Source organism: Pelodiscus sinensis, chromosome 29, assembly GCF_049634645.1.
Source record: "Pelodiscus sinensis isolate JC-2024 chromosome 29, ASM4963464v1, whole genome shotgun sequence".
NCBI classification, from domain to species: Eukaryota; Metazoa; Chordata; order Testudines; family Trionychidae; genus Pelodiscus; species Pelodiscus sinensis.
Window position 1 is genome coordinate 2,398,380 of NC_134739.1, and position 12,078 is coordinate 2,410,457.

At 42.0% G+C, this 12,078-nt stretch overlaps 1 protein-coding gene across 3 annotated transcripts in view; it reads left to right on the top strand.

Annotated features, from left to right (window-relative positions):
• NSF (N-ethylmaleimide sensitive factor, vesicle fusing ATPase) overlaps positions 1-12,078 on the top strand; it is a 162,931-nt gene that overhangs the window by 148,947 nt on the left and 1,906 nt on the right. For all 3 annotated transcript variants that reach the window (XM_075911369.1, XM_075911370.1, XM_025181455.2), the window contains exons 19-20: positions 668-781; positions 11,659-11,714. In XM_075911369.1, the coding sequence (XP_075767484.1) occupies positions 668-781; positions 11,659-11,714 (170 nt within the window). The remainder of the gene's footprint in view (positions 1-667; positions 782-11,658; positions 11,715-12,078) is intronic.

Sequence of the window (12,078 nt, forward strand, 5' to 3'; positions counted from 1 at the left end):
CTGCTCCCAGTCCTTGACCTGCCAGCCCTCCCTAAAGGGAAGCCTAGTGAGCTAGTCCTAGCAGGTCCTTAACGGGCTGCAGGTGCACTGATTAGCCTGTCTCTGGCAAGCTGTTAATTGGCTGCAGGATCCTCCTGATTGTGCTGCAGCGACCCCTGCCCTGGTCACTCAGAGAACAGAAAACTATTCACCCAGTGCCCAGTAAATTTACCTTCTATCCAACTCCTGTAGCCAGCTGATCTTGAGTCAGTCACACAGGGAAAGTAAATGCTTATCGGACTCTTTAGCACAGCCTTGGAAATGGCAAGTAAAAAAGCTGTTTGTGTTTTCATCATCTCCATCGGGAATGGTAGTTGGAGGGCTTTTACCACAGTTTTGCCAGGTTGCGCTAGCACACATCACTATGTCCCTTTATAAACTTGACCTTCTGGGGAGGACTAGCCTGGGATTTACTAGAGTCAGAAAGTAAATCAATGGAAGGTTGGCTCTGTGTGATGCTGTTTATAACAGCAATGCCATAAAAGTATCCTGGTATAACTGTCCCTAGGGCACCTCCAGGCAGTTACTCTTCATTGTTTTGAAGACTGGTTTCTAATTCTGCCTTCACCATTGCGGTTGGTACAGTTGCCCTTCTAATGCTCCTGGCTGTCTTTTGGTTTCTTTCCAGCTGCTTGGTAACTTCAAAGATAAAGAACGCAGCACCATTGCACAGCATGTCAAAGGGAAGAAAGTGTGGATTGGAATCAAGAAGCTGCTGATGTTGATTGAGATGTCGTTACAAGTAAGAGGCTTTTTACTTTGCGGTGCGAGAGAGAGACTTGAACATTCTTGAAAGTACTTTTTGGCCCACAGCCCCTTGCTTCCTAGGCTGAAGCCTGTATTCTGATATGAGCATGTTACATTTCAAAAAAGGCAACTGTTCTCTGCAACAGTTTTCAGTTCCAGTCAGGGGAGAGAGAGCACCATGTCTCAGTCCACCAAGAGATCTGTACAAATAGTGTCCATGAGCAGTATTAAGTGAGTGTTCAGAGAAGAGTCTGCAAGCCAGAGGGCCTGAGTTTTAATGAATTGCTTTCTTGAGCGCAAGTGATAAGTTAGCAGATAGTGATAATTGAGGATTTTGTTATGAAAAAGTTCCCTGTGCAGGTGTATTGGCTGTTTTCCTGAAAGAAGATAAATCTGTCAAGCTGTTCAGCTGCTCTCTTCATTTTCCATTTTGAGCACTTTAAAGGAAAGAATCGCCTAGGGCAGAAATGTGTAGCTTAGTCACTCACCCTTGCATCTTCTGTGCCTGCAGCACCTACTCCACTTTAGGCCTAATCCCCCATAGCTGATATTTCAGAGCCTTCTCCATTTGAACCCTTCCCTCCCATTCCTACTTTTTTTCCTTAATCAAATGGTTTTGGTGCAGCTGAATGTTTTGTCTTTAGATCTTCCGACGAGATGCTGAGCAGAAGTGAAGAAACCTATAGTCTAGCAGCATAAAAGTCATGTATCCTCAGTTCACTATTCACAATTCTGTTAAAACTTGCACAGTTCTGAGGACCTGCTCTAACTAGATGTCACCTGAGGGAATGAAGTCATTCATCTAGATTACTTTTTCCTCTCTTCCCCTTGCCTTTTAATTCCATCCCTACAGGCAAGTCAGTAAGCCATTGCTCACACGCACTAAATGTGTTTAATGGGCTCTAGCCTGCAAGGTTAAGTTACAGCCAATTTTACTTAAAATCTTGCATTAGATGCTTTTGTAACCTCTCTGAGACAGGTAAATGAGTTTGGTTAGATTGTGACCTTGAACATTGGTGCCTTTAAAACTCCAGGCTTAAAGATGTGCAAAGTAAGTTCTGAAATGAGGGAGTGGGAATCAAATTGCACCAGATTTTCCCCACAGCTGCATATCATCCTGGTGAGTGGTGTCGCTAGAGGGCAGGGTGGTTTTCCCCCTTGGCAGACAGGCCGCTGTCCTGGAATGTCAGAAGAATGTTGTTTCTTACAATCCAAGTGCAAGTTCAGGCATTTACAGTGATATTTTTAACCAGGTGGTCATTTCATAGATGATTTGAAACCTTAATAGACAAAGCTGAAGGAAAGTAGGTAGCATTTTAACTTAGGTTAAAGTCTTTTTGAATACATTAAATAGAGTGGTGGATAATGAGTAAATTGCTGCTTATACAGATGATTTGGCTAGTAGTAATGAGACCCATAGTCAGTATTTAAACTAATTCAAATTGTGCATAGTTCTTTTCTACTTGGGCTTCCACACAGTTGGTATCTGTGTGTTGCAAAAAATCATAGCTTCTCCACACGCCTGACACACTCAGTCGCCATATTTACTGGATCCACGTTCACAACAGATAAGTTGGAGATCTTACGGGACTAGAATGCTGCTCTGGCCTACCTTCATGCATGGCCAAAGTCATGGAATGTCACCAAGGGAAGACGCATGTCAAGCCCATACCTTCTGGGTGAGCTAGAACTTGTCTTCTCAACAGACATCTAACCCTGATCAATCCACCACATGCCTACGCAGTTTGTTCCAGGATTAATTTCCCTCACTGTTAAAAAATGGCACCTTATTTCTAGTTTGAATTTGTCCAGCTTCAGTTTCCAGTCACTGGTTCTAGTTAGGCCTATGTCTGCTGGAGCACTGAGACTGGAATTCTCTCCATTCAGGTACCTCTTAATTTCCTCTTGGATAAACAAGATAGAGTGAACTGATTCAGTCTTATTAACATACCTGTAGAAACCTTTCTTGTTCTCCTTCACATCCTTATCCAGTCGCAATTCCATTTGTGCTTTCGCCTTCCTGATAACCCCCCGGCAGTCTCGAGCTATACCTTTAAACTCCTCCCTGGTCATTTGTCCAAGTTTCCACTTTTTGTAAGCTCCCTTTTTATGCTTAAGTTCACCAAGGATTTCCCCCGTAAACCAATCCGATCTCCTACCATGTTTTCCTCTCTTGCTACGCGTCGGGATAGTTTCTTTCTGTGCCTTCAATAAGGCTTCTTTAAAATACTGCCAGCTGTCCTGGACTCCTTTCCCCTTCATGTTAGCATCCCAGGGGATTCTGCCCATCAGATCTCTGAGGGAGTCAAAGTCTGCTTTTCTGAAGTCCAGAGAGTATATTTTACAACTCTCTTTGGTCAGGATCCTGAAATCTACCATCTCATGATCACTGCTTTCCAGATAGTCACCCACCTCTTCTCCTCCTACTATATTCTCCCTGTTCGTGAGCAGCAGGTCAAGCTGCACATGGCCCCTGGTCAGTTCCTTCAGCACTTGTACCAAGAAGTTATCCCCAACATTCTCCAAAAACTTCCTGGATTGTCTGTGTACTGCTGTATTGGTTTCCCAACTGATGTCAGGGTGACTTAAGTCCCCCATGAGAACCACGGCCTGTGATCTGGAAGCTTCTCTCAGTTGTCTACTTCATCCACCTGATCCAGTGGTCTATAGCAGACACGAACTACATCACCACTCCTGTTGCTTCCACCTCTAAACTTAACCCATAGACTCTCAACAGGCTTTTCTCCCTCTAGATACTGGAGCTCTGAGCAAGCATACTGCTCTCTTGCATACAATGCAACTCCTTCTCCCAGTCTTCCCCACCTATTCTTCCTGAACAGTTTATACCCTTCCATGACAGTGCTCCAGTCATGTGAGTCATCCGACCAAGTCTCCGTTATTCTAATCAAATCCTAGTTCTTTGACTGGGCCAGGGCTTCTAATTCTTCCTGTTTGTTTTCCAGGCTTCTTGCATTTGCAGTTGATTGCCCCACCTTCTTCATTCGCGTCAAAGGTCCTTCTTTGTTGCTCGTTCCTCCTTGTGTTTATTCCTGGTATCCGACTTCCCCACTTACCTCAGGGTTTTGGTCACCGTCCCCCAACGAGCCTAGTTTAAAGCCCTCCTCACTAGGGGTACGTCTAAACTACATGGCTCCGTTGACAGAGCCATGTAGATTTGTTGTTTTGGCAAAGGTAAATGAAGCCGTGATTTAAATGATCACGGCTTCATTTACATTTACATGGCTGCCGCGCTGAGCCGACAAACAGCTGATCAGCTGTTTGTCAGCTCGCGCGCTAGTCTGGACACTCCCCTGCCGACATCAAAGCCCTTTGTCAGCAGCCCCGGTAAACCTCATCCCACGAGGAATAACGGGGCTGCCGACAAAGGGCTTTGATGTCGGCAGGGGAGCGTCCAGACTAGCGTGCTGAGCCGACAAACAGCTGATCAGCTGTTTGTCGGCTCAGCGCGGCAGCCATGTAAATGTAAATGAAGCCGCGATCATTTAAATCGTGGCTTCATTTGCCTTTGCCTATAATCCTAATCTACATGGCTCCGTCGACGGGTATCCCTCTTAAAGAGAGTCTCTGACTACCGCCACCCATCGTCTTCTTTTGGGGGGGTGGTTTCTTCATCATAATTGATCATTTTACAGCCTTGTCTAATATCAGATATGTACCATTGTTGGGATTTATAAGAACATAAGAATGGCCAGACTGGGTCAGACCAAGGGTCCATCCAGCCCAGTGTCCTGTCTGCCGACAGTGACCAATGCCAGGTGCCCCAGAGAGAGTGAATTGAACAGGTAATGATCAAGTGATCTCTCTCCTGCCAACCATCTCTACCCTCTGACAAACAGAGGCTGGGGACACCATTCCTTACCCATCCTGGCTAATAGCCATTGATGGACCTCACCTCCATGAATTTATTTAGCTCTTTTTTAAACCCTGTTACTGTCCTAGCCTTCACAATTTCCTCAGGCAAGGAGTTCCACACATTGACTGTGCGCTGTGCGAAGAAGAACTTCCTTTTATTTGTTTTAAACCTGCTGCCCATTAATTTCATTTGGTGGCCCCTAGTTCTTATATTATGGGAACAAGTAAATAACTTTTCCTTATTCACTTTCTCCACACTACTCATGATTTTTTAGACCTCTATCCTATCTGCCCTCAGTCTCCTCTTTTCTCAACTGAAAAGTCCCAGTCTCTTTAATCTCTCCTCTTAGGGGTTCCAAACCCCTAATGATTTTTGTTGCCTTTTTCTGACCTTTTTCTAATGCCAGTATATCTTTTTCGAGATGAGGAGACCACATCTGTACGCTGTATTCAATATGTGGGCATACCATGGATTTTTATAAGGGCAATAAGATATTCTCCATCTTATTCTCTATCCCTTTTTTAATTATTCCTAATGTTTAATGTTTGCTTTTATGACTGCTGCTGCACACTATGTTGGACATCTTCAGAGAACTATCCACAATGACTCCAAGATCTCTTTCTTGATCAGTTGTTGTTAAATTAGCCCCCATCATATTGTATGTATAGTTGGGCTTATTTTTTCCAATGTGCATTACTTTACATTTATCAACATTACATTTCATTTGCCATTTTGTTGCTCAATCACTTAATTTGGTGAGATCTTTTTGAAGCTCTACACAGTCTGCTTTGGTCTTAACTATCTTGAGCAGTTTAGTATCATCTGCAAACTTTGCCACCTCACTGTTTACCCCTTTGGCCAGCTCATTTATGAATAAGTTGAATAGGATTGGTCCTAGTACTGACCCTTAGGGGACACCACTAGTTACCTCTCTCCAATCTGAATATTTACCATTTATTTCTACCCTTTGTTTCCTGTCTTTTAACCAGTTCTCAATCCATGAAAGAATCTTCTCTCTTATCCCATGACAACTTAATTTATGTAAGAGCCTTTAGTGAGGGACCTTGTCAAAGGCTTTCTGGAAATCTAAGTATACTATATGTACTGCATCCCCCTTGTCCGCATGTTTGTTGACCCCTTCAAAGAACTCTAATAGATTAGTAAGACAGGATTTCCCTTTACAGAAACCATGTTGACTTTTGTCCAATAATTTATGTTCTTCTGTGTGTCTGACAATTTTATTTTTTATTATTGTTTCAACTAATTTGCCCGGTACTGACTGTAATTGCCGGGATTGCCTCTAGAGCCCTTTTTAAATATCGGCGTTATATTAGCTATCTTCCAGTCATTGGGTACAGAAGTTGATTTAAAGGATAGGTTACAAACCATAGTTAATAGTTCTGCAATTTCACATTTGAGTTTTCAGAACTCTTGGGTGAATGTCGTCTGGCCCCAGTGACTTACTCATAGACTTTAAGGTCAGAAGGGACCATTATGATCATCTAGTCTGACCCCCTGCACAGTGCAGGCCACAGAATCTCACCCACCCCTCCTAGAATAACCTCTCACCTATATCTCAGATATTGAAGCCTTCAAATACTTTGAAGACCCCAAGATGCAGAGATCCTCCAGCTGTGATCTGTGCCCCATGCTACAGAGGAAGGCGAAAAACCTCCAGGGTCTCCGCCATATTTGGGGTCGGGAAGGAATTTTCCTCCAGGGTAGATTGGCAATCAGCTAAGCCCTGAGCATGTGGGCAAGACTCACCAGCCAGACACCCAGAAAGTTCTCTGTATAGTAACTCCTATCATCCCTCCATTGACCTATTTCCCACTGATAATGAATGGTCAATTAGTTACCAAGATCATGTTATCTCATCAAACCATCCCCTTCATAAACCCATCTAGTTTAATCTTGAAACCAGATAGATCTTTTGCCCCCACTACTTCCCTTGGAAGGCTGTTCTAGAACCTCACTCCTCTAATGGTTAGAAACCTTCGTCTAATCTCAAGTCTAAACTTCCTACTAGCCAGCTTATATCCATTTGTTCTTGTGTCCACATTGGTATTAAGCTTAAATAATTCCTCTCCCTCCCTGGTATTTATCCCTCTAATATATTTAAAGAGTGCAATCATGTCCCCCCTCAGCCTTCTTTTGGTTAAGGTAAACCAGCCAAGCTCCTTGAGTCTCCTTTCATAAGACAGGTTTTCCATTCCTCGGATCATCCTAGTGGCCCTTCTTTGTACCTGTTCCAGTTTGAATTCATCCTTCTTAAACATGGGAGACCAGAACTGCACACAATATTCCAAATGGGGTTTCACCAATGCCTTGTATAATGACACTAACACCTCCTTATCCCTACTGGAAATACCTCGCCTAATACATCCCAAGACCGTATTAGCCTTTTTCACGGCCATGTCACAATGGCGGCTCATAGTCATTCTATAATCAACCAGGACTCCGAGGTCCTTCTCCTCCTCCGTTACTTCCAACTGATGTGTCCCCAGCTTATAACTAAAATTCTTATTAATCCCTAAATGCATAACCTTACACTTCTCACTATTAAATTTCATCCTATTGCTATCACTCCAATTTACAAGATCATCCAGATCTTCATGCATGATATCCCGATCCTTTTCTGAATTGGCAATACCTCCCAACTTTGTCATCCGCAAATTTTATCAGGACACTTCCACTTGTGGTGCCAAGGTCAGCGATAAAAAGATTAAATAAAATTGGCCCCAAAACTGATCCCTGAGGAACTCCGCTAGTAACCTTCCTCCAACCTGACAGTTCACCTTTCAATATAACCCGCTGTAGTCTCTCCTTTAACCAGTTGCTTATCCACCTCTCAACTTTCATATTAATCCCTATCTTTTCCAATTTAACCAATAATTCCTCATGTGGTACTGTATCAGATGCCTTACTAAAGTCGAGGTAGATTAGATCCACTGCATTTCCTTTATCTAAAAAAATCTGTTACTTTCTCAAAAAAGGAGATCAGGTTGGTTTGGCACGATCTACCTTTTGTAAAACCATGTTGTAATTTGTCCCAACTGCCATTAGCCTCAATGTCTCTAACTACTTTCTCCTTCAAAATTTTTTCCAAGATCTTGCATACTACAGATGTCAAACTAACAGGCCTATAGTTACCCGGGTCGCTTTTTTTCCCTTTCTTAAAAATAGGAACTATATTAGCAATTCTCCAGTCAAATGGTACAACCCCTGAGTTTAGAGATTTATTAAAAATTTTGCTAATGGACTTGCAAGTTCATGTGCCAGTTCCTTTAATATTCTTGGATGAAGATTATCTGGGCCCCCCGATTTACTCCCATTAAGCTGTTCAAGTTTGGCTTTTACCTCGGATATGGTAATATCTACCTCCATATCCTTATTCCCATTTGTTATGTTGCCATTATCCCTAAGCTCTTCATTAGCCTCATTAAAGACTGAAGCAAAGTATTTGTTTAGATATTGGGCCATTCCTAGATTATCCTTAACCTCCACTCCATCCTTAGTAATTAGCGGTCCTACTTCTTCTTTTTTTGTTTTTTTCCTATTTATATGACTATAAAACCTTGTACTATTGGTTTTAATTCCCTTTGCAAGGTCCAACTCTACCTGACTTTTAGCCTTTCTCACTTTATCCCTACATGCTCTAACCTCAATAAGGTAGCTTTCTTTACTGATCCCTCCCATTTTCCACTCCTTATATGCTTTCTGCTTTTTCTTAATCACCTCTCTGAGATGCTTGCTCATCCAGCTTGGTGTAACACACCTGCCTATAATTTTTTTCCCTTTTCTTGGGATACAGGTTTCTGACAGCTTCTGCAATTTTAACTTAAAATAATTCCAGGCCTCCTCCACCTCAAGATCCATACTTTCTTTAGTCCAATCAACTTCCCTAACTAATTTCCTTAATTTATTAAAGTTAGCCCTTTTGAAATAAAAAACCCTAGTCTCAGATTTATTTTTGTTTATCCTTCCATTTAATTTGAACTGAATTAGCTCATGATCACTTGAGCCAAGGTTGTCCCCTACAACTGTTTCATCTATGACAGGCATGTCCAAAGTCCGGCCCGCGGGCCAATTGCGGCCCGTGTTCCGGTTTAATACGGCCCCACAGGTAATTTGGCAATATCTATCTTTTATGGCCCCCAACGAATCCATATGTATTGAGATGAATACATTGTAAAATCTCAGTTAATGTCAGTTGGTCTAAATCAGTTATAAATATATTTGGACACAACATGTATACTTGGTGTTATGTTCCTGTTCATATTTTTAGAACTTAAAAGTTGACAGACAACCTTTATTACCAATAATATGTAATGTACTTTACAATGTTCCTGACATATATTTCAGCTTCCTGGATTTTTTTTTTCATCTGGCCTTCAGATATGAAAGGCAGAGTGATTTAACACCTGTTTAGATTTGTCATCCATGTGACGAAATGAAAAGTATGCCGTTTGCAATAAACGTTGCATAAAATAGTTAATTTGCATTTAATTTTAATGGTTCAAAGAATGTCAGGCAAAATGGTCGGCCCTCACGCATGTTCTCTTCATCAAATCTGGCCCTCTTTGAAAAAAGTTTGGACACCCCTGATCTATGAGGTCCTCGCTACTCACCAAAACCAAATCTAAAATAGCATCCCCCCTTGTTGGTTCAGCAACTACTTGATGAAGGAATTCATCAGCTATCACATCTAGGAAAATCTGAGCTCTATTATTATTACTAGCACTTGTTCTCCAGTCTATATCTGGAAAGTTGAAATCTCCCATGATCACATAATTTCCATGAGTATTTACTTCATTAAAAACATTAAAGAGGTCTCTATCCATATCCAAATTGGATCCTGGTGGTCTATTACACACCCCAAGCACTATCCCAGGGGAGGATCTAATAGTTTTCTTTCCCAATGTGATTTTTGCCCCAACAGACTCTGTCTTCTCCATTCTATCACTTTTTATTTCTTTACAGTCTACCTCATCTTTGATATACAATGCGACTCCACCACCTTTACCCTTATTTCTGTCTTTCCTAAAATATACATTAGTAGTAATGAAATGCAAAAAGCTCCTGTTATGTTCCTTCTGCTGTCCTACTGGTCAGATATTTTTCATTGCTACTTTTAGCTTCCCTTTTAGTTTTTGCATTTCATTACTACTAATGTATATTCATTGCTATCAACTTCCCTCTATTTTCATCTGCTGCATTCTGGGTTTTTTCCACTCCATAAATCTGGAATTAAAAGAAGATTTTCTTTAACTACAGGAACAAGTGTCATAAATATCCCTTATGACACTTGTGTTCTTTGGACTATTACCCTGTATCATGCCAATGAGCATGATGCATTTAGCACTCTTTTTGCTAAGAGTGGCTCTGAGTTCTCCTTTGAATAGAATATTTGGTTCCCTTGCTCCAGAATTACAGCATTTGCAAACTTTGGACTGTCCATGGGTAGTATTTCTAGTACTTGCCCACCATACTTCACCAGTCTCCCTGAAGACTACAGAATAAACACCTGAATCTGGAGATTGTAGTCAAACTATGTGAGATTTAATATAATGTAAATAAACATTAGGATCTCTGATTTTCAAATGGTTTTATCTCAATCTCCTCCTTCTTGGGATGGACATGAGAAACAAAGCCTCTCCCCTGTCTTCATAATAAATCAGAAGTCTAGCCTTCATTTCTCTGTCCCAAGCTGTGTTCAGTCTGCATGTTGGAGACTCAGCTGCAGGTCTAAGCTTTTTATTCTCCTGTTACGATCACCTGGAGAATGTATTTCCTTCTTTCATAGAACCATGGGTTTAGCAAAAGTCTAACCCCTTGCCAAGATCTAGGATTTATTGCATCTAAAACCGCTGAGGCAGATGACACCCGCAGTGAAATAGATTGTGACTTCTCTAAGCACTTTCTATCTGTAAGAACAATAGGACAATGGAATAAAGTTTTTCCTGAGATTTGGTCTAAATCTGCTATGTTGGAGTTGGAACCTACTGCCTTTTGTCCTGCCCTCTGTGACAAGAGAGAATAATTTTTCTCCCATCTTTTTAGGACAACCTTTTGAGTATTTGAAGATTGCTATCATGTCCCTCTTTAATCTCCTCTTTTCCAAAGCAAACCTACCCACTTCCTTCAACACTTGCTCATGTGATGTGCATTCCATCCCTTTGATCCTCTTTGTCACTCACCTGTGGACCATTTCTGGTTTCTCTACATTGGAGACCAAAAAAGGACACACTGTCAGCTGAGGCCTAGCCAGTGCCGAGTAGAGTAGTACTGTCACCTCTCATGACTTGCCCTGCAGTGCCTCTGTTAATGCAGAGTTGTATTTGCTTTTTTCCCGCCACAGCTGTGCATTTCTTACTCACCCTGAGATTATCCACCCTAACTCCCAGATCCTTCTCAGCAGTGCTGCTAAGTCATTCACACACACCCCATGTGAATTTGTGCTTTTGATTTGTATTCCTTAAGTGTAGCACCTTATACTTACCTTTGTTGAATTTCATGCTATTGTCTGTAGCCCAGTTCAGCAATTTATCAAGATCCCTTTGAATTTTCACTCTGTTCTCCAAAGTGTTTGCAGTCAGCATGGTCCCAATTCCAACAGCCATGTCATTAATAAAGGTGTTAAACACCACTGGACCCAGAAGACATCCCTGCAGAGGCCCACTTGAGACTTCCCTCCTGTCTGACATTCCAGCAATGGTTACTCTTTGTTTGCAGTTAACCAGTTATGTTCATCCACCTCATGGCAGGTCTGCTGAGCCCACATTTCTCCAGCTTATTTATGAGAATGCCCTGTGGGACTGTGACAGAAGCCTTGCTGAAGTCCAAACATTGCATGTCCACTGCCTTCCCCCAGCCACCCAACCCAAGTTACCCTGTCAGAGAAGGAAATCAAGCTGATCTGGCATGATTTGGTAAATTTCTTGGTATATCCATGATGGTTGCTAATGTCCATTCGTTCATCTTTGCTTTGTGTTTAGATGGATCCTGAGTATCGTGTGAGAAAGTTCCTGGCACTCCTGAGAGAAGAAGGATCGTAAGTACTAGTAATACTTTGAAGGCTGATCCAAGGCCCAGTTTTGCTGTCAAATGTAGGGATTCTCCCTCTTGCCCCCCGACACCAGATGAATTTCAGCAGAGTATCTGACAATGGTACTGGGTTCTTGGGTTTTAATAGCTTTTAATTTCCATTTTGAACCTTCCCTTCCTACTGCATTCTCATTCTCTTCCCCAGTGACTCCCCAGAGGTATTAGGGGACCCGAAGCATATGTGAATGATCAGCCGTTCTTGAATATCTGGAGGAGGCTTTAAATGGTGCCTGACTGATGTGCTGTCTCTAATAGACTCAGTGAGGAGACGCTCCACTGGAGCTGGGGCATCAGAACTGGGCCACTTGCCT